General features: G+C 39.5%; 1 protein-coding gene across 4 annotated transcripts in view; it reads right to left on the reverse strand.

The window, feature by feature from the left end:
• Positions 1–10,308: 10,308 nt before the first annotated feature.
• The window catches only part of MID1 (midline 1), a 326,390-nt gene continuing 311,997 nt past the window's right edge, over positions 10,309–24,701 (reverse strand). For all 4 annotated transcript variants that reach the window (XM_067553016.1, XM_067553018.1, XM_067553015.1 and 1 more), the window contains 3 exons: positions 17,720–17,881; positions 14,959–15,166; positions 10,309–13,593 (listed from right to left, as the gene is read on the reverse strand). In XM_067553016.1, coding sequence (XP_067409117.1) covers positions 13,245–13,593; positions 14,959–15,166; positions 17,720–17,881 — 719 coding nt within the window. In that variant the 3' untranslated portion in view covers positions 10,309–13,244. The remainder of the gene's footprint in view (positions 13,594–14,958; positions 15,167–17,719; positions 17,882–24,701) is intronic.

Genomic DNA, 24,701 nt, shown 5'->3' on the forward strand with positions numbered 1-24,701 from the left:
TACACTGTTCAAAGAGTTTGGAGTCTAAAGTATTTCCGCTGACTCATATTATTAGTATAAAAGATACAAATACAAAAATATCTTTACAGGAAAAAAAAAATACATAAGTGAATCCTGTTTTCGGAGTCTTTTGTTCTTCTGCCAAGGAGATTAGCTTTTATTTTTTGCCCGGGGGGACCCTTCATTGTAGCATCGTTGTGAAGAATTTCCTTTGAAAAACTTTCAAAAGACTCAGTTGTTATAAACGTTTTTGGTTGGTGGAGATTTCCATATTCAATATGAATGTCACATACGGTGATCTGCCTTGGATATAGTCCATGCATGAAGTCCTGGATTCATTAAAGTCAGTTGCAAAATTACTGTTGCCTTTAATGGGGCCCAGATTTTTCACTACATGTGCTTGGCATAAATCCTGTATTTTACCCAAACACGTTTATTTAGCTATGTGATTAATAACATGGGAGATTATCTGAAATGAAAGATTTGTAAAACTCCAGGGTTTTTCACTGTTGATTATGTTTTCTTTTATACATTTGCTCACCTTGGGCAACCAGAAGATCACTAGCATCAGCCTCTGATGAGAATCTCACAGCAATTTATTCCCAAATTTAACAGTGAGGCAGTTGTGGCAGAGTGAAATAATGTACGCCACAAACCCTGCCCTGCCCCAATTACAACTGAGTGAATAACTAATTTTTCAGTTCATTACCTAAACACCCTATCCCCCCATAATAATAGTAGCTAATAATTCTTTCATTTCAAACTGATTTCTTGTTTTTTTTAATTTCTAAAACAATAATATTTCAACTGGATTGAATGAAACATTTCAAGTGTCAGTTCAAAATAACATTTTCTAAAGGAAATGTTTTCAACATTTCTGATTTTTTTTTTTTTTTTTTTTTGGCCAAACCGATTTGCCTCAGTCTACCTGAATTCACAAATCATTTCAGTGCCCCCCTTCCCCAAATATATTTTCTGGCAAATTTACTGTTCTCTGAAAACATTTTCTCCAGCTCTACTCAGACCAGGCTGCAATACCTGTTCACAAACCTTACAGATCCTAGGGCATGAGTAGATGGCTTTGTGCCTCTGCAGTAATGTAGGACCTGAGGTGCACCCCCCTCCACACCTGCTGCCTGACAGTGTGACTCCACTGAATCTATGGTGTCAGGACTTCCCAGGACAGGTCCCCTCCTTAAACTTAGAGTACCCCCTACCATGGAGCTGGAGAAGTACAATACAGGCCAGGATGTATAATATTTCTTCCCTGGGCCTATTGGGGGAAGATGTGCATTCCCCATGCCCAGCCCTACCAGTAAGTATCTCCTTCCCATTTGTGGTTTCCTAAAGCCAGCAGAGCTTGCTGATGGAAGGCTGAGAAGCTGCTGAATTGATGCTAGCTACTCCCATTCAAGAATGGTATATGTAAAGGCTCCCCACTGAAGATGGATCTCAGGAGGCATGATCGGCCCCTGATTATTCCATTATTAAAGATGACATTTGGCCATGTCCTAGGGCTAATACCCTTACTCTTGCAGGAAAATGCCATGTGCTCTTTAATGGACAAAAATGGTCAGGATCCCAGTTTCCCACCTCAGACAAAACATGGTTTGGCTCAATGCTACTATATTCATTCACACATATTAAGAACATAGAAATGGCCATACTGGGTCAGACCAATGCTCCATCTAGCCTAGTATCCTGTATTCCAACAGTGGCCAATGCCAGGTGCTTCAGAGAGAATGACCAGAACAGGTAGTCATCAAGTGATCCATCCTGTCACGCATGCCCACCTTCTGGTAAATAGCAATCCCTGCCCAGCTGACTAACAGCCACTGATGAACCTGTCCTCCATGAATTTAGCTAGTTCTTTTTTGAACCCCATTATAATCTTGGCCTTCACAACATCCAGTACTGGCCCCAACACAGACCCTAGGGGACACCACTATTTACCTCTTTCCATTCTAAAAAGGGACCATTTATTCCCACCCTTTGTTTCTCTATCTTTTAACAAGGGAAGGTGAGGACCTTTACTCTTATCTCATGACTGCAGACTTCACGTAAGAACCTTTGGTGCAGGACCTTGTCAAAGGCTTTCTGAAAATCTGTGTCTGCTGTGTCCATTGAATTACCCTTGTTCATAGGCCCATAGGCTTTGACCTCCTCCCCCACCCCCCCCCCCCCAAAAAAAAAAAAAAAGACTTGTAATAGATTGGTGAGGCATGATTTCCCTTTACAACCACTGTGTTGACTCTTCCCCAACAAATCATATTCATTGATGTGGCTGATAATTCTGTTCTTTACTACAGTTTCAACCAATTTGCCTGATACTGAAGTTAGGCTTACCAGCCTGTAATTGCTGAGATCGCCTCTGAAGCTTTTTTTAAAAAGTGACATCAGCGTAGCTATCCTCCAGTCATCTGGTACAGAAGCTGATTTAAATGATAGGTTACATATCATAGTTAGTAGTTCTGCAATTTCACATTTGAGTTCCTTCAACACTTGGGTGGATACCATCTGGTCCTGGTGACGTATTATTATTTAATTTATCAATTTGTTCTAAAACATCCTCTAATGACACCTCAATCTGTTCCTCCCTTCCTCAGATTTGGCACCTAAAAAGAATGGCTCAGGTTTGGGAATCTCGCGCACATCCTCAGTTGTGAAGACCGATGCAAAGAATTCATTTAGTTTCTCCGCAATAGCCATATTGTCCTTGATTACTTCTTTAGCATCTCGATTGTCCAGTGGCCTGTGTGGTTGTTTAGCAGGCTTCCTGCTTCTGATGTACTTAATCAATTTTTTGCTGTTACTTTTTGAGTCTTTGGCTAGCTGTTCATCAAATTCTTTTTTAGCCTTCCTAATTATATTTTTACACATGACTTGCCAGAGTTTATGCTCCTTTCTATTGTCCTCTATAGACTATGGCTTCCAATTTTTAAAGATGCCTTTTTTGCCTCTAACTGCTTCTTTTCCTTTTTTGGATCCTCTTACTATGTTTTTTAATTTGGGGTATACATTTAAATTGAGTCTCTATTATGGTGTCTTTAAAAAGTTTCCATGCAGCTTGTAGGCTTTCACTTTTGGCATTGTGACTTTTAATTTCTGTTTAACTAATTTTTGTGTAGTTCCCTTTTCTAAAATTAAATGCTACCGTGGTGGGCTGCTTTTGTGTTTTCCTCCCCAAAGGGATGTTAAATTTTATTATGTTATGGTCACTATTACCAAGAGGTTCAGTTATATTCAACTCTTGGACTAGATCCTGTGCTCCACTTAGGAGTAAATCAAGAATTGCCTCTCATCTTGTGGGTTCCAGGACTAGCTGCTCCAAGAAACAGTCATTCAAAGTGTCAAGAAACTTTATCTCTGCATCCTATCCTGAGGTGACATGTACCCAATTAACATGGGGATAGTTTAAATCCCCCATTATTATTGAGTTTTTTATTTTTATAGTCTCTCTAATCTCCCTGAGCATTTCACAGTCACTATCTCCATCCTGGTCAGGTGGACAGTAGATAAGCTATCTAACTGCAGGGACCTTATGAAAATAATTCTATTGATTTTGCACATCACTGTACCAAACTAACTCTGTTACTTTATTTAGAATAGTACTATCAGAAGTGGAATCTATTCATACATTTATGTAAAATTCAGCACATTTTTTAGTATGTGTAACAAGCTTATTTTTACACGGCTTAAAATATGCAGGAAGCCATTAATAACTAGACAGTAATTCAGCCTTGGAACTGGCTAATAGCTTATTAAGTTTCCAGTACTGGTGAGAAACCGGAATTGTTCATATTCAAATTTATTCATCCTGAGAGATTTCCCAGTATTAATAATGTGGAACACTCACTTCATAGATTCAAAGATGATGAACTCATATTTCATCCTATCCAAAGATGAATACAAGACCATGCTGTCAAGACTCTAATGCGAAAGACTTGTTTGTAGAATTGTTTGAATAATACATTGTGATTAATAGCTGTGATGAATTTAGCTCATTCTTTCTATCTTGTGTATCATTCACAAACTGATCATAATCTTTGTGAATGTTTTGTATTTGTAAGTATTAGCTGAATAGTCTGTATGACCAAGCCTCTGGGTTGTTTGCTAACAGTTACCTTATTTGTGATACCTAGCGTTGATCCAAACACATGCAAAAATACATGGAATAACATGACTAGAGCTGGTTGGGAATTTTTCAACAAGCCATTTTTTTCTTGCCAAAAATGCTGATTTTTCAGGTCTGAAATTGTTAATGAAAAGCTTCCAAATTTTCAAAACAAATTGTTTCAATTGATCCAAACTGATATTTTTCTCAGACTTACGGTTAACAAAAATTTTCAAGATTTTGACATTTCCCCATGACGGAAAAATTTTCAGGGGATGGGAAAACTGTTTACTGCCCAGCCCTGAATATGACCCAATCAGTAGCAGAGAAACTGAGCCAACCATATATTTACAGAAATATTCACATATATGTATTTTTTCACTATCTGACCCGCTCTGTTTGTAGCGCTCACTATTTATTTGTGTGACAAGGATGAATTCATATGTGCTATTTCTGTTTCCCTTGTTGCACATGCATAATTTCTCTTAACAATAATCAGAGTTATGGCTAGGAAACATGACTGATCTGCATCATTGCTCCATATTCAAACTGCTCCTAAAATGATTTTGAGTTTTGAAAATGCTTCTTTGGCTTCTGCATATCCAGTTTTTGAATTGTTTGTTTTGTTGTTGTTATTTTTGCCAAAAACATTTACCTAACATTTTATGAGAAAGGTCAGGTTTCACAGTATTTTCCACTCGGTCAAAAACAGGAAGTACCAAATTTACTGACCAAAATTAATATTTTGCACTTACATAGTGCTTTTCAATCCGTAGATTTCAAAGTACTTTGCAAAGATAGGGGAGAATCATTATTCCTATTTTACAGATGGAGAAACTAGGCCAGAAGCATGATGTGACTTTCCTGAGGTCAAAGGAAATGTCAGTTGGGAAATAAGTCTACATTTACTGATGCCCAGACCTAGGCTTAGTCCAGTAGACTACAGCTGCCTTCATCTCACAAGATTTCCAGCTCAACATCCTCACCGGCAGGTTCGAATGAGCGCTACTCATTCAAAATGTAGCTCCAGAACATACTAGGTTTGACCATCACTAGTTGTCATATGGATGAGAAGATAATATCAGAACTATAACAGCCAAGTCTAAGTCTAAGGCCTGGTCTACATGTAAAAATTAGATTGACCAAGCTACATCATTCAGGGCTGTGAAAAATTTAGCACCCTGAGTGCCGTGGTTAGGTTGACTTAACTTCTGGGGAGATGCAGCTAATTCAGTGGAAGAATTCTTCCATCGACCTAGCTACAGCTCCTTGGAGAGGTGGATTAACTATGCTGACCAAAAAAGCCTTTATGTTGATGTAGAAAGCATCTACACAGCGGGAATTGCAGTAGCACAGCTGCTGTGCCATAGCTATGCTGCTGTAGTGGCTGTAATGTCGCCACACCCTGAGAACATCTGTACCTTTTCTATATTATTGATTATTTTTATTCTATTTGTTGTTTTGATGAGAGCTGGTGGGAAAGGGGTCATTATCTCCACATTATTTTATATGTTTAATTTCCTGCAAACATTTTTTTTTTTAATTTAAAACCAAAACCCAAAACTTTCACACTGGAAAATTGGATATGGGAAAGAACAAGGAGAAAAAAGAAAGAAAAGGGGGAGAAACCAAAACCAATACTCAGGTAAGGTATTTTTTCCTGTGGAAAGGTACAAAAAATTCAAAAGAAACAGAAAAGTCTCAGGAAGATTTTCATGTAATTTGAAAATCTGATTGGTGTTCACAACCATTTCATTTTCCACCAGCCCTAGTTTTGTTTACTTCAATAGCCAGCAGAAGACATAAAGTTTTTAACTAGATGTCTTTCAGGAGGTTGATTGTAACCTCTATTATGCAACAGTGAATTTTCTAGACAATGTGTAACAAAAAAGCAGCCTCAGGAGGAATTAAAAAGAAAAGGTCCAATACTCATTGAGAAGAAACCTCTCCACACACTAGAAGAGCTATATAAATTATGATAAACAGCTGGAGGAAGTAGATTTTTTCAGCTGCTTTTAGCCAGATTCCATTTTTAAAAGGAAATAACAGGAACACTATAATTATGCTGCTTTATTGTATCTTACCTCATGCCCCAGATGTTCCCATGTTGTTATAAATGTAACTCAGTACCTGCTAAGAGAATTGTTCTGCATACTGCCTTAAGGAAATGGTATAGCATTGCCCGACCAATTCACTCAAGAAGAATGCTATTGAACTGTACATTTTAAAACACACCTGTGTTGGGCTTGAGAAACAACTCATGAGAAACTGTGCAGCTTTTCTAGCAGCTAATGCATCCACTCCACAGACATGATTTATTAGGAATGCTGGTCTGATAAAAAAGGGGTCATCCTTTGCTGGATTTTTGACCCCAATGGAATCTGAAGATTATGGGCTAAGTTCTCCTCTCACCTGTACCAGTGTAAATCAGGAGTAACTGCTTTGAAGCCAACACATTAAAACTTGAGTAAGTGAGAGGAGAATCAGGGCCTGAGGGCTCGTCATCCCTGTTCTGCTGCCTTTGTTCAAATTAGGATTTCAAACATAGTCTAAACAGCAAATTTCTGTGTCGTTGGAGAATGTAGTGTGGGGGTTGGGGAAGGAAGCAACAGATGGAAGGCTCAGTTCAGACTTGCTTTTTTTGTATAGCTGGGGAATGTGGCTACAATAGGGCAAAGATAGGATGGCAGGTTTCCACCGGGCCCTATATTTCTGAGCTGGCTTTCCCAGGACTTCCCCCATGCTCTCTCTCTTGTGGCTTTCGCTCTTAGCGACTGCACTAGTAAAGAGACTGTCAATCACATGGCAGGAGAACAGTGCTGAAAAAAAGAGTCACATCCTTCCTTATAACTAAACACCCCCGAGTCTCACTTGTAAGACTGCAGTATATAAAAAAAACAAAACCTATCCCCACTGGGTTGGGGACAGGAAGAGTAAATGAGCATGTTTGCACTAGCCTATGAAGGCTGGAAGAGCGTTTGTGGAAACCAAAGGCGGTAAGCTTCCCCACAGCCAACTTTTAAGTAAATATTACATTGATGAAAGGAGCCAGACCGGCAGCCATGAAGTGAACGCCTCTGTTTATTCACATACTAAGTACAGTTAGTCCATATAACAGGTAAATAGCGAGGTTACTGCCACACCAATGGACTTTAGTGCTGATCTGGAGTGGGGAACCCTTTAGATTCTAGGCCCAGCTAGCCCTCAGCCACTCTGAAACTAAAAACAGGAAGAGAGGGAGTAATCAATTAAAATCAGGTGTGATGGCAGTTTGTATGATGTGGATACTGGAGCAAATTAAGTTCCCAGTTTATTTCAATGCAGTTGCTGGTGTAACTGTGGCCTGGTCCACACTTAAAATTTAGGTTGACTTGCTATGTTGCTCAGGGGTGTGAAAAATTCACACACCTGAGCGATGCAGTTCAGACGACCTAAGCTCCGGATAGACATTGTTAGGGTGACGGCTGAATTCTTCTGTGGACCTAGCTACCGCCTCTCAAGGTGTGGATTTACTACAGCGACAGAAAAACCCCTTGCATCATTGTAGCAAGCAGTTATGCTGCAGTGGTGCAGCTGCAGTGCTGTGGCTATAGCACAGCCATAGCCTGAGAGAAGAATTTGGGTGTGAGTAGACAGCTAAAGCACCTGACTAATTAAAACTGAAAAAACTGAGAACATGTTTACTCTCAACTGGTCTTTGAGTATTTTTCGAAACCTAGTTGTCTTTGATAGCAATGCCAGTGCTGGTCCTCCCAAGAATGACTTTAGTAAAGAACTCGACACCGTAATCTTAAAGGGATTGTCAATATATTCTCACTATGTTTTCTGAAATAGAGAGTATTTATATTCCTCCCACATGGAGGCTGGGCTATCTGACACAAAATGCTGAGTACCGCAGTTAATGGAGTTACTTCTGACTTACAGGTGGGTAACTAAGACCCCAGATATGTGTGTCACTCTATGGCTGGGGTCTCCAACGTTGTCTATAGTGTGGCCACATCTTGATAGTAATTATTACTAGTAATAGTATTATTGTAGCACCTAGGAGCCCCAGTCATGGACCAGGACCCCATTGTGCTAGGTGCTGTATAAACACAGAACAAAAAGATGGTCCTTGATCCAAAGAGCTTATGATCTAAGTATAAGACAAGAGATAACAGATGGATGTAAAGAGGGGAATACAAGGAAAAACAATGAAACACTATTGGTCAGCATGATAGGCTGCGGTGTCAGCACACCGGCAGCCAGTTGTCAAGTGTTTTGGTAAGTTTAACAGTAGAGGCGAGTTTAAAGGAATGATATGATAGAGGCTAATTCATTCATTTTGCAGATGTTTATGAGGAGTTTCACCCAAGCATGCGGGGTGACATGGGAGAAAGCACATAGGTGCTTGTTTGAAAATTTAACCAGAGCCAGAAGTCAACTTTTCGACGCTGAATGACAGATGATGGTATTGCCCCTTTTGATTCAAGTTGCTAGTCAAAGTTTGGGGTCCTGGGGGCTGTTCCAACTGGGAATAGAAATTGGGGGTAGCCAGATATGTCTTTGATGGAATCATGTTTATTTACAAGGAATGTAAAACATCCTGTTTCTCTGAACACAGAAGGAACCATAAACCAAAAGGAGTAGTTTCTTAGTTTACCAGTCCCCAACCCTCTTCGGCCAACACCATACACAAAAGTTCTCTCTCTAGCTTTTTTCTAGGGTCACACTGCTTACAGGCGCCTACTTGGCTTTTCTTGCCTCTTTTCCTCTGCTTCTCCCACTGTTCTTGTCTGTGACCTCAGTATCTGTGTGTTCGCAAACGATACTCAGCCCAAAAGCTCCTGGGCAGGTTCATACAAACCTTTTGTCTTAGGGAGCTCTTCTGTTTACAGTTGTGTTAATTGAAGGGTGAATTCAAACTCAGTGGGGTTTTAATCCAACCCATAAGGTTTCACCTAGCTCATAACAACAGGCGGGATGGAGACAGGGCCAGCCTTACCTAAAATGGTGCCCAGGGTGAGGCTGGAGGTGGAGCAGGGTTGCGGGGTGGTGCTGGGTGGAGGGGGTAGCGCTGGGCTGTGGTTAGAGCAAGGGGTGGAGCAGAAGTGGAGGCAGAGCAATGCATGGGGGCGGAGCGAGGGATAGGGTCGGACTGGGGCTGGAGGAGGAGCTGGGGGCGGAATGAGGTGGAGGGGCAGAGTGGAGATGCAGGCTGAGCACAGGGATTCAGGTGAAGCGGGGCTGGAAGTGGACGGGGCTGGGGACAGAGCCGATGGGAGAGTTGTTATTGAGACATTCTCTTGATGGTGCCCTCGACCACGGCACTCTCATGTAAACCACCTCTAAGGCTGGATGGGGAATAGATTGTGATTGGTCCCTGAAAGTTAAAACAAGTAACTTATGTTTGATACAATAGAGAAAAGGAGCCAGTGGAAAATTGCTAAAAGTGGGGTGATGATCAAAGTGACAAGGATTGTGTCACGGACTTACCTCCTCTTACATATGGGCATTATGCTCAGTCACCCATTTGCAATGACACACACCACCCTCCCTTCCCAGTGGTAGTCACATGGACCACCTTCACCTCCCACTGATGATTAAATATCATCCTTGTAGCAACTACAGCAATTGTTTCCATAGAAAAGTAACGCCAGGAAAACGTTCATTGTACGTTTAGCTTCTTTTAATGCAATTTATCAGCTGGAAAAAAGGAGAAGGAGCCAGTACTCCACGATCAGCCAGTTCTTGACAGACCACCCACAAATGCTCTGTCGACCACTGGTGGGACCCACTGTTTAATGAGGTCCCTTTGCCTGAGCAGTGGAGAGACTTAGCAGTCAGGAAGAATAAAGGCAGAAAGACGAAAAGCTATGTCACTGAGCAGCTTTCCCTTTGGTTTCTGTAAGCCAAGTTGAGCAACACCCGTACCCATTCAGTCATACTATCCTTGCACTTGGAGTTCGACAGTTTGCTCCACTGAATCCCAACTTGGATTTACAGCCTTAAAACGATCATTGTACACATGCGGTACTGAGAGTCACAGCAATTTCAGAATACATGAGGAAAACCTCATCCAGCTTTGCCATACGTTGTTAAAGCAGCATGTTTTAGTTACTGGTTTAGGATTGCTGGTCCCCCATATTTCATTTTATTCTTATGGACCTGCAAAATGCCACAGATCCACAAAAGCCAAGTTTTCAAAAGGATGTTTTTATTGTATAATCAGGCATCAAATCAAGTACTGTAAAATAAACAGATTTTTGTTTTTGAAAATGTCCATACAAATACCAAATACAGCAAACTGCTTCCCCAATCATAGTCCGTACAGAATATATAATGGTTAAAAAAAAAAAGCAAAAAGGGATGGTGGAAAACTTAATTTATTGCCAATTAATCTGTACTTATATATGTATAATTACATATACATATATATATATATACACACGCATATATATTTAGTGTATATATACACATACATATGTATATATATATACACACATAGCACTGATAGAATTAATAGTCCATTTGAGGAATGTGGTTTGGCTTAAAATGAAGTATTCACTGTTGAAATATAAATCCCATAGTCAGGATTACTATTGTAGATACCAGGTCATTTTTTTTCCCTCTCGGCCAAAACCATTGTCAACCTTTGAACACATGGTTGGTGTTTAAAATGAAAAAAAAAAGGGGGGGGGAAGCCTCCAAATATTCATGATACTGTTTTCAATCCAATTTGATCTCTACAAGCCCTGTATGGTATAATATTGAACTATTATCAGTTTGTCCATTTCTGAAATTAGCTTCCAGATATATGTAATAATATTTCTATGAAAAAGGCCAGTACACAAATTTGCCACGTATATTGTAGTAACATACTCTGTTCTGGTAGGTAGAAGGTTGGCATCCATCCCATATTGTCACTCTCCAACATATTGTTCCCTCCCAACACCTATTTTACCATTGTTTTTTCTACAAACTGTGTCCAGTCCACTGTATATAATAACTTTCATACTTTCTTAACTGCCTTTCAAACAGTCAAAACCAGATCAGCTGAACTAAGTACATCAAGTCGCGGTGGTAATATAACATTTGGTTACACAAAACACTGTTTCATACATTTTTTTAAGCTCTTGGGGGGCCTTTTCTAGATCATCACAGACATTAGAATAAACACTGTGGCATAGAGTATGTATATATTTTCCCTTACATATGTCAACTCAGAAAAGGTCAGTGGCTACTCTCTGTAAACCATGGAATGCTCCCACGGCAGGAAGCGATAAAATGGCTGCAACCAACATGCTGTCAGAGAGATACTTTTCCCCATTCATCCCACAGTAAACGGGGTATGTATAGGAAATCAAAGGAACATGAACAGTAATTAATATCTATTTTAACAAATCCTGTAGTCACCTGTATTCATTATCCTCCTCATAAGCTTCTTTCATATCATTATCATAAGGCAAACTGTAGTACATCTTTGTACCTGGAGAGTCAATATTTAAAAAATCTGAAGCCAAGCTTGGGACCCTTTTATTTTAGGCCCATTAGTGAACAAAGTGCATTAAAGTGTCGTTGTCAAAGGACACCCAAAGCAAGGTTTATAACGATTGAGCCAACCCTTTTATTTACGCTTGTATTCCATTTATCTTTACTCTGTGAAGGCAGGTTTTCATCATTTGCATATTATCAACAAAACCCTTTTCACTCTTCTCTCTAGGAATATCTTTAAAAGGCATCATACCATCTTCTACATTTAAAATATTTCTCAGGAATCTCCCAAATGATCATTTATACATAAATAGTGTAATAATCACAAAGGGCACTATTCATTTTAAAAAAGTTAATGGGCCAAATTCAGCTTTGGGATATAGTGGCTACGGCTTCTACTTACCTCAGTGGAGTTGCAGCCACTAACACCAGAGCTAACTTAGATCCCATATGTGCAGGTGAAACACAGACAAACTAATGTTACTGCTGCAAATTTGTCATTTACTCCTCATTCACAAAGGGAACTCTATCCCCTCAAACAACCCAATGCAACAATACACGTTTTTTGTTTCATTGGCTGATTTTATGGTGAACTTCTGTACAGTGCTTCTCAATGTAACATCCATATATCAGATTTCTTTACTCTTCTTTATTTATACAGTATAGTGTAATACACTGAAACCCTTGCATTTAAGTTTAAAATCAGTTGTAAGTAGTCCATCTCTCATACCAGATGTATGGGCTTGGATTGTTGTGGCATACCTTGTAAAATCAGTGATATGTACCCACACCTCGACTGTCAGAACTAAGCCATCTCCAATTCCAATGGGAAGCTTAAATGACACATCTTCTCATCCAATCAGGATATAGTCAGATCTTGGATTGGTTGCACTGCTCCAAAGTTGCTGATTTTCTTAGATGATATCAATCTTACAAATCCTCAATGATCCTACAGTGCTTCCCAGAGACAAAACTGAAGCATTGGTAGATGGCAATCCCTGGATGATTTATCCACTGACGTTTCTGGAAGATATTCCATATCTTTCTTCATGAATAGGTGTAACATGCAGATCTATTAGTGAACAGAAGTAAATAAATCCTTCTTCTTTTGTTGTACTGGCTAACTCCATTTCCTTCCTTCCTTCCTTTATTTTATTTCATTTTTCAGTACACACATTCTGATGTGCAAAACTGAAGTTAAGAGATGTTGTACACAATAAGATTGGAGTTTCATGTAACATCAACAGTATATCAATGTGTCCTCTGCACAGTTTTCAGGAAACAAAATTCCTGCTAGTTGTCCCTTGTAAAATAAAACCATAGGAAGGGCTTGTGAAACTTTAGTGAAAGGGCCCCTTAATGTGCAAAAACAATGAATTGTAATCCAAATAGCCAAATCAGGGTTTTTTTTATATAAATAATTTATAAATCTTCCTGTATGAGACTAAATACAAAATAGTACTGAGAAATTATTAAAGCCATTTCTTGCCCTTTAATAAAAAATACACAGTAAAGAAGAGACCCAATTTCAGTTCTGGCTGGAATCATGAGGGATGTTTTGTATGCCTTGTATTCAAATAGTTCCAGTCAAGCTCCTGTGGGCAGTATTTTTGCAGTCCACTGGAAAGCTGACATTATGTCCATTTGCTTTTAGCAATCACGGAAGCTGCTCAATGGAGTCTAAGTGATCGGGGATAGGCAGGCCCGTTATAATTGTCAAACATTTATTCCACACAGTGAACGTGGGGCACACGGGCTGTGCAAATGTTATGTCAAAAGTGTAAAGCTGTAGAGAGTTCAAAGCATCATAAAAGGCAAGGGAACCGTTGTCGTAGTCCAGCAAAATCCCAACACGACGGAGGTGAGGAGCAGGCTCTATAGGAATTTCTTTGCTGTTATGTCTCACCACCCAGGTATTATTACAACGACAAAGCACCCAAGAGGCAGAATTCTTTCCGATCCACTCATGTTTTGGCGCTGTCTTGTAAGAAATGCCAATTGCATACCTGTAAAACAAAAATAGTCCAGCAAACAAATATTTGTGTCATGCTGTTTTCTCTCAATAAAGGCTAAACTTTATCCTGAAGGACTCTAAGGAATGTATTGTTCTCTTTTGGTTATGCATGTTAAGTTCTCATTAAGTGAAGGTTAACCAAAACAGCCCACTTAATTAATGTTCCTCCCCTCTCCCAATGTTGTGACTGGCAGGGCATGCAAATCTTGTTGTCCGCAATACTATTTACAGTGTGGATGCTATAGCAATTTGTTGGAATTCTTAGCTACTGATAAAGGCCTTTTTTATTCACAAGGGAAATTGATGGGTGCTAAACAGCTCAGACTTCTAATCCTTCATCTTGACATTTCCATTTCTGAACTGAAGACTATACAATATGTTAATGAATCAAAACCAAATAACTTTCTATCTGCCACTATTGTTGTATTTGCTGTTAATGTGAACTCTTCTTGCTGATTGAATACATGCTGCTGCAGAAAGATGAGTAAAAGCAACAAAATACAGCTAATGTAGAATATGGAATGCCCATTTCTGCCTTGATAAAACCTCTTTTGCCAGCTCTTTGTGAGGTTTGTAGATTGAAATGTCAGTTTATTGGATTGAGTATTAGGCCACATGAGGCAACTGTAGGAGACAACATTCCTTTGCCAACCAAGCACTAGGGTTGGTGGGATGTCCTGGTGAAATGGAGTATGTTAATGATCTCAAGGGGAAGTCTCATTATTGGGCACCCTGCATGAAGGCCTGATTTCCCCTGTAGGGAAGAAGCTTGTGTGGCTCAGATTCCTCAGGTGGTAGCAGGGGCTAACCTCATATGTGTTATTGTACGTTTGTTCTATATAAGCTGTGTTTTGTTTCTTTATGCTAAATATCTACTAAGCATTTTTTCTGCCTATTATGTGTTGGCATTAGCAAATACGCATTTTTCTTGTTAGGAAGGATGGGTGCTCCAGGCCTCACCAGTTTTCCATTACATTTATTTCTACCACTACCACAACCCTTGAATCCCATGTCATGGTGTCTCTCTGTCTGACCAAACACATTGGGTACAGAGCACACAAAGTCTGTTCTACATTAGAACCAATGGGGCTCATTCTTTATCCCCTACAACCTACAGCCCACCCTGGGGGCATGTACCCACTACATTCCCATTCTCTGCAAGCCTGTGGACCTTGGGACCAAATCTGATTCCCCCGTGAAACAGTTGCCACTGGACCATCAAGCTGCCTTTATGTTCAATCTCTTATTCTTATTGAAGAATGATGTTTCAGTTTTGTTTAGGAAGCACTGACATTTACTAGTATGGAAACAAATGCAACTTTTTCTGGTGCTAAGTAATTAAAAATGTGACACATACCACGTACTCCCACTGATAACCACTTCCCAGTAATGCCGTCCACTGTCTATAAACACATTGCCAGCTACTCCGTAGCTCCCTTGGCTGGTGAATCGCTCAGGTGTGTGGCTCTTTTTGGAAGAGGTTTCATCACGCTCCACTGTCAGGTTATCATGGGACACCTTCAACTTTCTGTGGGCAGATTTGGGGTCCAGTTTAAATGGCTGGCCTGGGCGCACACACGAGGATGACAAGGAAAGGTTTGTTTAATTTTAACAATTACACATCAAGTCATATATTTGGATCAGAAAATCTGCATGTTAAACAGATAAGAGTATATAAGAATACATTCCGCCCCCCAGAGCATTATCCTGCTCTAAAAGAGGCCCAAACTTAAATATACTGGACCAAATTGCCTCCTAACTCAACAAAAGGACGAGCGTGTTCAAACCGAGTGAAGTACTGGCTACATCTAAGAACAGCCCTGTGTTAAAGTCACACTCATTCTCTGAGACTTAGAGCTAACTTGAATACTTTAAATCTTTCATGTAGTTGAAACCAAGAAACATGCAATCTCTGATTATGACTTTTTTGTTATACAGTAGATTTTAGACTACCTCACATTCCTATTAGTTTGCCAACAGTGAAAAATTACAATAATGGCTTTAGCACTATTCCAAAAATGTATTACTTCATAATCCCATAAAATGAGTTTGAAAATCAGAAAAAGTGCTGTTCATTCACTCTCCTGGTTTTATTGATACTGGTAATAATACACTGTAGTGTCATTTTGGAAGGATGCCAACAATAGTGAATACTGTGCATTAAAATGAAGGAAATGAACTATAACTTGGTCCAAACAACTATAACTAAAACTTGTAACTATATCTATAACAGTCCAAATGAACTATAACTATCACTTGGTCCAAACAATATGGTGTAACAACATCACTGTTGTTGCTGTTGGCAGGTATCTTCTGCCGTAGCACAAGGTTTGTAGACAATAACAGGAAACAGTTTGGTAAACTGAGCTCTCTAGATACATAATGCCTGCTCTGACTCTGACAAGCTTACCCGTGTTAAAAAGCAGAAAGATCTTTTGACTTCCGCCAGAGAATTTCCAAAGGACAACTGGAAAAAATATGACACCGCCAGTGGCCAACAAAGTCCTTTTTCTCCCTTTATCCCCTTTCATATAAAGGCAAATCTTAAAAGTCAAAGATCTGATTACATGAGTGGGGAGTGGAAATGAGTATTCTCAGTGGCTCTGTGACCTTATGGTATTGATAAATGTGCACTTTAAATTAAGATGTGAATTCCTTAGTGTTTGTGAAAGAACAGCTAAGTAATTCTTATGCAGTGGAATTGAAATAATTGAAGTTGGCATAGAAAGATGAATGAAATGGTCTGAAAAGTGATATTCAACATGTTTTATTTCAGATCTCTAAGAAATCTGAAAGGGTAAGCATTTAAAGGAAAAGGTTAAGCTGACACTGTCTCATTTACTATTATTTTGATCCTAAAGATGAAGGAATGGTTTTAGATGTAGCGATACATTTTCTTTCATAGCATAAACATAATTATGCACACACCAAAGGTAAAATTTACCCTTCAGAATGTACGCTTTGACACATTTTTTTGTCCAGGTATGCAAAATGTGTCTGCTTGCTTCTACCACTGGATAGCAGCAAAATACCTCCTTTATATCTCTGTACCTGTCTCCTAGTCTTTGTATTGGCAAGGCATCATCTGAACCATGTCTTTCTCTGTACTGGGTTACATCAGGTCAGATCATATCACACGTACCTGACAGTAAACATTGTTTGTGTGTTGCATTATATCTCAAAGTATAAAAAAGAGAGATTGCCATTTCCCACATGGGTCCTTCAGAGGTGGGGAAGTGCCTGCTTTACTTAAAATTGTATTTATCGCTACATACATTATTTTTAGTAGCAGATGCTGTGTATATAAGTTGGCAACTCAGGGGTAGAATGCTGGCCGGGTAGCCGGGGAGGAAGAAGAAATGCACTAGATCTTCCACAGTAACCTCCCAACACTTCCATTATCCCCCAGCAACTGCTCCTCCAGCCCCAACATTCCCTATCCAACATACAACACCATCTGCAGTTTCTTGCTGTGACTCTGAAAGGACTGTGGGATTGGCTAGGGCATGACAAGAAACCACAGATGGAAAAAAGCTTATATCCGCTGCCTTAAAATGCTAGGCTATATCCGCTAATAATTTTGTTCAAATCACTTTCTTAAAAGTGCGATCTCTGACTCCACCACCCCACAGGGTTTTTATAATGAATTTGGGCAGACTCCCAATATCATAAAACAGGGATCATTCAGAAGAACAAAATTTAGCTTATTTTAAAAATATAATGACCATCTTATTAAATTTATAAAGAAATAAACTAGCCAATAAAAATAGAAGAAAAGGGTAAGACAATATGAGAAGTAATAATTTTTTTTTAAAAATCCAAAAGAAACATTTTTCAGTTGTTTCTTGTTACTGTTGCTACTGCTAGTGTTATCTTCAATGATGTGAAAGCTTCAGGTGACCTCCAGAAAGAAAGAGATCACTGCATTGTCCTGTTGGAGACTTTGGCAGTCTCGAATGGGGTGAAAAATAAACGGACTAAGTGCAAAGCACGATCAACAAGGCAACCTGCTTTATCCCCCCAATCCTCCACCTTTCAAGTATCAAACCTATAAAGGAGGCTGGGAGAAAAGCGAGCGTGGGTGTGCATGTGTGCTTGCTTGAATCCATGTTACTCACTATTTGTCTTCAGCTTGCCAGGCTCACTGTTTCGGCTACCAGCCTGATTAATGGCCTTGACAACGAAGATGTACTTAGTGCCACTCTGTAACCCATGCACTGTGTAATGGTTTTGTTTGATATTTGGAACAATCATCCAACTGTCGGCTGAGTTACACAAACCTGTAATTTCAAACGAAACACATTAGTCATAACATACTAAATACTTTGTAACAAATGGAGAAATACTTTGAACGCTCCTGAATATTTACATTAACCTGAAAAGGCATTAAACAATCCACAAGAAACTTGCCTCTTTACTTCCTTGAGAGCTGTAATATTTACCAACTGGTTCGCTAATTTCCACTGACTCGTTGCACCTGCCCCCAACTAGTGTACCTTTTAAAATCTTAGTACATGAAATCAAGCATGAAAAATGGACCTTTAAGAGATGATTCACTGATGTGTGGACAGTCTGGGAACTTTCAGTTGTTCCTAGACAAGGAATGGTTTATTGCTTAAGGACTAGAGGTTTGTGGAAATGCCATGTCTGTTTTTTGACTTCATGAATTGAGCTGTGTGCTTTAGGACTTAAAAGACTAATGTGGCTCATTGCCATAAGGTTTGTTGAGGCATTTTTTACTGACATTCCCCTAATGTTCATTCTCAAGGACCTGAAGCAAGTTGTCCGTGGAGAGATCTCAACTACAGACCTCACTTCTCCTGGAAGTCTCTCAGAGCCCAAATTTGTTAGACTTCAGGGTATTCTGCAAGTGTCATCTTTTTCAGTCAAGCCTTTGCCAGATGGAGGTAATCTAAAGTATTATCATTTATTTTACTACTTTTCTGATTTCTTTCCCAGTTATTAGGTTGTTAGTTGGGAAAGGTTAGTATTACTTTCCACTGTATACAGTTATAAACGTTCATTGTGCATGTGATGCATCCAGATGAGAGCATAACATAAATGGAAGCTACTAAGGAAAGACACATGCAGGCTAAACCAAAAGGGGAAAACTTCCGACAATGAGATCTAATAAGATGTGAATGTGTTTCCTACAAGATGTGATGGAAACCTTATTGAAACATATCATTGACTAGTTCTATATGTTTAAAACAGTACTTGCTATAATGGGCCCCCAATCTAATTAGCTGCTGGTTACTATTGCATGATAAACATTTATAGAAATAACACTGCTGATAATAATTATATATGCATGTATGCATAAGTAATTGTAGTTATAGTATATAAATAATAATTAGAATAATAATTTAAGACTAGAAAATACAACAAAAAGGAACAATCTTTCATTGGATGAGAGGATTTAAGTTCTTTTCAGTCTCTAACTTCATTGGAACTAGAATACATTATAAAAGTCAGTATATTGTTAGGGCAGTTTTAAACTTTTATCCTGCCTTTTATCAGGGGAGCAGGGAACACGGCTGGATAGTGCCTTTTACCAGTTGATAGTAGACTATCATATATGAACATACACAGGTGCCAGTACAAAACCTTTTGAGAAGAAACGGTTAAGAAAAAAAAACCACATACACAAGGAGATAACTTGCAGATAGGGTATATAGGGTATATAGAATTGAATAAATTCAGAGTTATGTTGGAAACGCTTCCTAACTCAGGCTATTTGCTTTTTTGTTTGCAAGCCCATTAAGGATAAAGTTTAGGACTCATCTTTTAATTTCTTAATTGTTTTGCTTTGTCTTTCATTAGTTCATTCTTTCTGTCTATCTAGGTACTCACATTGCCTTCATCACTGTAATATCAGAGTGCCTCACAATTATGAATGGATTTTATCTTCACAACAACCTGGTGAGGCTTTTTCCAAATGGGGAATTGAGGCACAGCAAGATGAAGACCCAGATTTTTAAAGGTATTATTAGGCATTGCGGCAATCAGCATGTAAAAGCTAAGTGATTTAGGAGCCTAAATCTCGCTTTCAAAAGGGATTTGGGCAGGATTCCAGCTCTTAAAATGCCTAAATCCCTATTGAAAATAAGATTTAGGCACTAAAACAGATAGGTATTACACAGCTGAGAGCCACAACACATAAATACCTTTAAAAAACCAGGCCAGAGCGTACCTCTACCCTGCAATAAAACCCCAGAGCACAGAGTCTCAGAGCCCGGGTCAGCTGACTCAGGCTGCAGGGCTAAAAACTGCAGTGTAGACATTGTACCTGGCCTGAGCCCAAACGTCTATACTGCAATTTTGTAGTCCCACCGCCAGAGCCACGCAAGCCCAATCAGTGCCATGGCATGGGTCTTTTATTGCAGTGTAGCCATACATTAAGTGACTAACTCAAGATAAAACACTGTGAGTCAGGAATTGAACCCTATCTCCTAACTCCAGAACTAGCTCCAGAGCGTTTAGACCATTCTTCTTACAAAGGCGCAGTGTCGCTAAACATACCCTTTGTATTTTATCTTGTAGAAAGCAGACCTGGAACATCTGAGGGTTTTCAGCTTGCTGGGGCCTATTCTAACACATCAAGGATATTGATATTTTGATACTAACTACGGTCAAGATGAACCACAATCACGTTTACCAGACTTGCATTTTTGTTTGTTGTTTTAAAGCAAAAATGAATTCTGGTATCTTCTTTGTTCATAAGCCAGCAAGCTCCCTGACCCCATTTACTTCTCCTAAACATCAGCTACGAGAGTTTGCAGCACTCAATTTTTTCACAAAGATGTTGAAAATTAGATCAGACAGATCCATCATCCACCTATCCCCTGAGAAAAGAACCCAGCGTTATTCCTTGCAGAGGCTCCAGTCCTGTCTAGCACCTACTATGGTGCCTACAGGAATATCAGTCCATTCCCTGTTCTGTGTCTGAAACAGATCTACTGAATTTTGGTTTTTTATTCTACGGGTGAGTTTTTTGCTCATGAGAGAGGGGAAGTAAATGCAGTCTTTGGCATGATCCCAGCATAGGGCAGGGAAGTACTGTACCTATTGCATTGCATTGCTCAGACCATCCTCCTGGCCTTTGCTTCTTTAGTCCTGGGCCTCCCTTGAGGAGAAATTGGCTATCAAAATAAACTGGCACTAGTTATGCAACTTCTCATGTTATGCAGAAACTAGCACTAGTTATGCAGCAACTGCTGTTGCAATTTGTTTCTATGTTATTCTGAATTGAACAACTGGACCCCGACCCAATGGGCCTCCAGGGACTATTGCTATAAAAGTGTTAAATAACGAGGATTTCAAGAGAGAGAATTTAATAACATACCCAAAGGGTTTTGATTCTCATTAGGAAAGACAAGGAGATTCTGTGGATAGATACCGTTGTAATAAAACATTTCTGAAGGATTTCAGTGCTTTCATAGTGGTCCTTCCCTCCAGCTTCTGAGATGTCAATGCCATACTCTATTAATGTCCCACTATAACCAATGAAATATCATCTAAAAGGGGTCCCATTCCTGCTTCCATTAATATCTAAGGAAGTTTGCTGCCAACGTCACTGAATGAAGGGTCGGGCTCATTTTTATGGTGGGATGCTTAGAATCGACAAGGTGTCCCACTATAGCAGCAACAGTCATGTACAATCTTGAAAGCTCATGCCTTTACTGTTCAGCTTTTAAGACCCATTGAAGTTAATGGGCCTCAGTCAGCACCAGTACTTTCCTTATTTTAGCTCTGTTCTGTAAGAACAAATCTGCTCATCACACAGACAGTTGAAAAGAATGGAATCCCTTCAATTACTAGTTTCAGAGCACTCTGGAATCAGAGACTCCACATCAGACCCTGGAAAAAAGACAGAGTTTTAAATCTGGCAGGCGCTGGTCCTATTTACTTGCTGTTACTCTGTGCTGTACAGAGCTACTTTGTAAAACCTGATTTAGGAAGGGACTTCCTGGTGCTGAACTTCCCTGGTGATGAATACTCTATGTTGCTGTTAAGTGGCTGGGAAAGGAGGGCAGTCAGCTCCCAGAATGCCTCACAATCAGTGCCTCACAGAATAAGGCCATGAATGGCCACCGACCCTGCCACTTATTTTTCAGCTGCTTATGGGGTCTGCTTCTGCAAAGCACTGCACACCTCTTGGATAGTGCTGAGCACCTTCTGCTCCCACTGACTCAGCCCATCACAGGAGGTGCTCCTCACAGCAAGATCCAACCGATAGTGGTGACCCATGGTAGGTGGGCAGTGGTAGTGAGAGAGATGCTCCTTGGTACCATGTTAGTTTTGTTGATATAGTAATTGCCATTTGTTAAAATCACCTGGAAATCTGAGATCTGTATCAAATCCCTAGAAATTTGCCAGTTAAAGTACATTTTTCTAGCTTGCCTTGGAACCTTTCAACAGCATTAGAAACTTGATGCAATCCCTCAGAGGATGATGAAGTTAAAATGATCTCAACACAGTCGATCTAAAACCTGCATTCAAACAGGTGTCTGAGGAATCATAAAAAATGCAGATGCATTTGTTATGGGTTTTCACCTTCTAGATTTACGCATGTTACCTATTAGCTATAAAATTAACTATAAGTATATATTAGTTATTAAATTATGTAACAATATGAACATTAATTTAGACTCCAGGATCTTGGCACAACTACACCAGTCTTAGGCATCAGGATATCTTGCCATCACAGGGTCAAAGAGAAAACTTCTGCAGCCAAAGTCTATTGATATAAAAACAGAATGTTTGTAAATAGAATGTTTGTTTGGTCACGTGGCAGGCCTCCAAGGATAATCATCAAGGCCCCTATTCAGGAGGGTACCTAAACACATGATTAAGTCTATTCATATAAACACATGTTTAAATTGAATCTGAATAGGGATGCTTTCCTGAATGAGGGCCTGGATGATTATCTCTGGAGTGCTGTCACATGACTAAACAAAGCTATGGTCCCAAAAGCTGAAAAAGTGAAGTTATGATGATGTCCCCCAACCGCAATTACACGAGATCTAAAACAAATACAGACAACCAGTGAGGGCCATATAAAACTATTATTTCTGAGGGAATATTTTATCTCCATTTCAAACTAATGTTTAGTTCCCGACTCTATTCCAGGAGCAGACATAATGGAAGAGCTGCTTCTTTTATGAAATGGAGAGGATTAGGAACGGAAGAGGATGGAGTGAATATGGAGCAAGCATTGGACAGACAAGCCTGGAGAAGAAGGGAAGAAGAGGATTAGGAATGATCAGCCAACTGAGCAACCTGATTGTGTGAACATTTCACAGGCCTCTAGGAGTTGCCACCAGGACAGTGTGCATTCTTGAGTCCCTATCGTGGCCAACGGTTTAAATACCATAGCAGCACCATTAAGCTTTATGCACAGGAGTAGAAGAGGCAGCTGAGAGGCACTACTGCTCCTAATCACAGCATGTGCTCATCTTGTTTGTAGATTGAGGTTTCTTGTTTCAGCAATCTAGGGCTTTAAACATTAAGAATAAAGGCTCCTGCAGGTGATAAAACAATGTACGTATCCTAGAAGAATGTAGGGAATTTAAATTACATCCTGGAATGGTGCAGTGAGTACAGTGATGCCCATGCAGGATGTGTGAGTTTTCACTGGAGAAAAAAAAAAGACGTTTTCTACAATCTGGAGGTAATAATTGGTAAAGCTATTTCCCCAGGGTTGGTTGCTGACGCACTTTAAAAACCAGCCGGGAAAAATCCCAATGTGTAAATCCTACTAAAATTTACACTGTTGGATACACTATTTTAACAAAACACTTTTTTTTTTTTTTAAACTACACCAGGCGCACATAAGTCACAGGAAGGTTATCTAATATCCCAAGCATTTTAATAGTTTAAAAATGCCTTATTTCAATAAATCTATTACCAACTCACATCAGTGGGGCAATTACAGTGAGAGAAGGTGACAGATATATAACCCGCCCCCTCCACATTCCCACATGGATGAAATTAATATAGACAGAATTTCTGTTAAATGCATAACAATTTTTCCTAAGCAACATGATCTTTTAACACTGTTTTAACAGTCTGAGGTTTTCCTGGTTTTATCCCACATTTGGCACATTGGCTATTGTTACATTAAAGAGATACTCACTGGGAAAGCACAGTAGCACACCTTCACTCACTATGGAACTTTTCTTAAGAATATAGGAAATCCCTTCTAATGAGTTAAAGAACTATATGAAAAGACATAGTGAAATGTTCATAATTTAATAGTCCTCAGTGACTTCGAAGACAAAGTCTCGCTGACTTTCAATGGGAGTTAACTATTGAAAATTTGACCCTTGGCAATTTCTTTAGGTCCAACAGTTTACCTAAACTAAAGATAAAAATTTTATTCTTCTGCTGTTCTTTTTGTGCTTATGGCCATAATAACCAAATAATGAGGATTACAAAAATAAATAATTTGTTAAGTTCTAGCAGCATGTTCAGTACTCTACAAAAAACAAAACAAAAAAAAACCCTCCCACAATCTGTGCCCTAAGGAACTTGCATTCGAAATATATTGAAACAGCTCAGACACCTAAAATGGGATTTTCAGAAGTGGCTACGGGAGACAGGCCCCCCACCTCTATTGATTTTCAGTGGGAGTTGGACACCTAGGCCCCTTAGGCACTTTTGAAAATATCAGACTAAGGACTTGATTCTCATTTACATTAAAGTCCCTTTATATTGTTCTGACAGTGTAAAAAGGCCTTAAAGTGGGAGTAAATGAGAATCAGGCCCTAAACGTAGCATATAACCCAGCATGTGGTTCTGGTTTAAATCTTTATTCTGCAATTGATCCATGAACCCTGCTCTTAAGAGTGTAAACTGCCCAAGAATAAAACAGTCTAACTAAACAACAAACAAAGCAAGTATTATTACCCCATTTTTAAAAAGGGGACCCGAGGGAAAGGGATTAAGTGACTTGGCCAAAGTCACTTGGTACTGTGACCAGACTGAGAATTGAATGTAGATCTCCTGAGTTCCAATCCAGTACCTTAACCACAAGACCATCCTTCCTCTGTGAGGAATAGGAGTGATCCTTCTCTATGATGGAAGTCATGGGGGTTG

The sequence above is a fragment of the Emydura macquarii genome, unplaced genomic scaffold, assembly GCF_026122565.2.
Source record: "Emydura macquarii macquarii isolate MOO-44397 ecotype Brisbane River unplaced genomic scaffold, CSIRO-AGI_Emac_v2 contig_1424, whole genome shotgun sequence".
Classification (NCBI taxonomy): domain Eukaryota; kingdom Metazoa; phylum Chordata; order Testudines; family Chelidae; genus Emydura; species Emydura macquarii.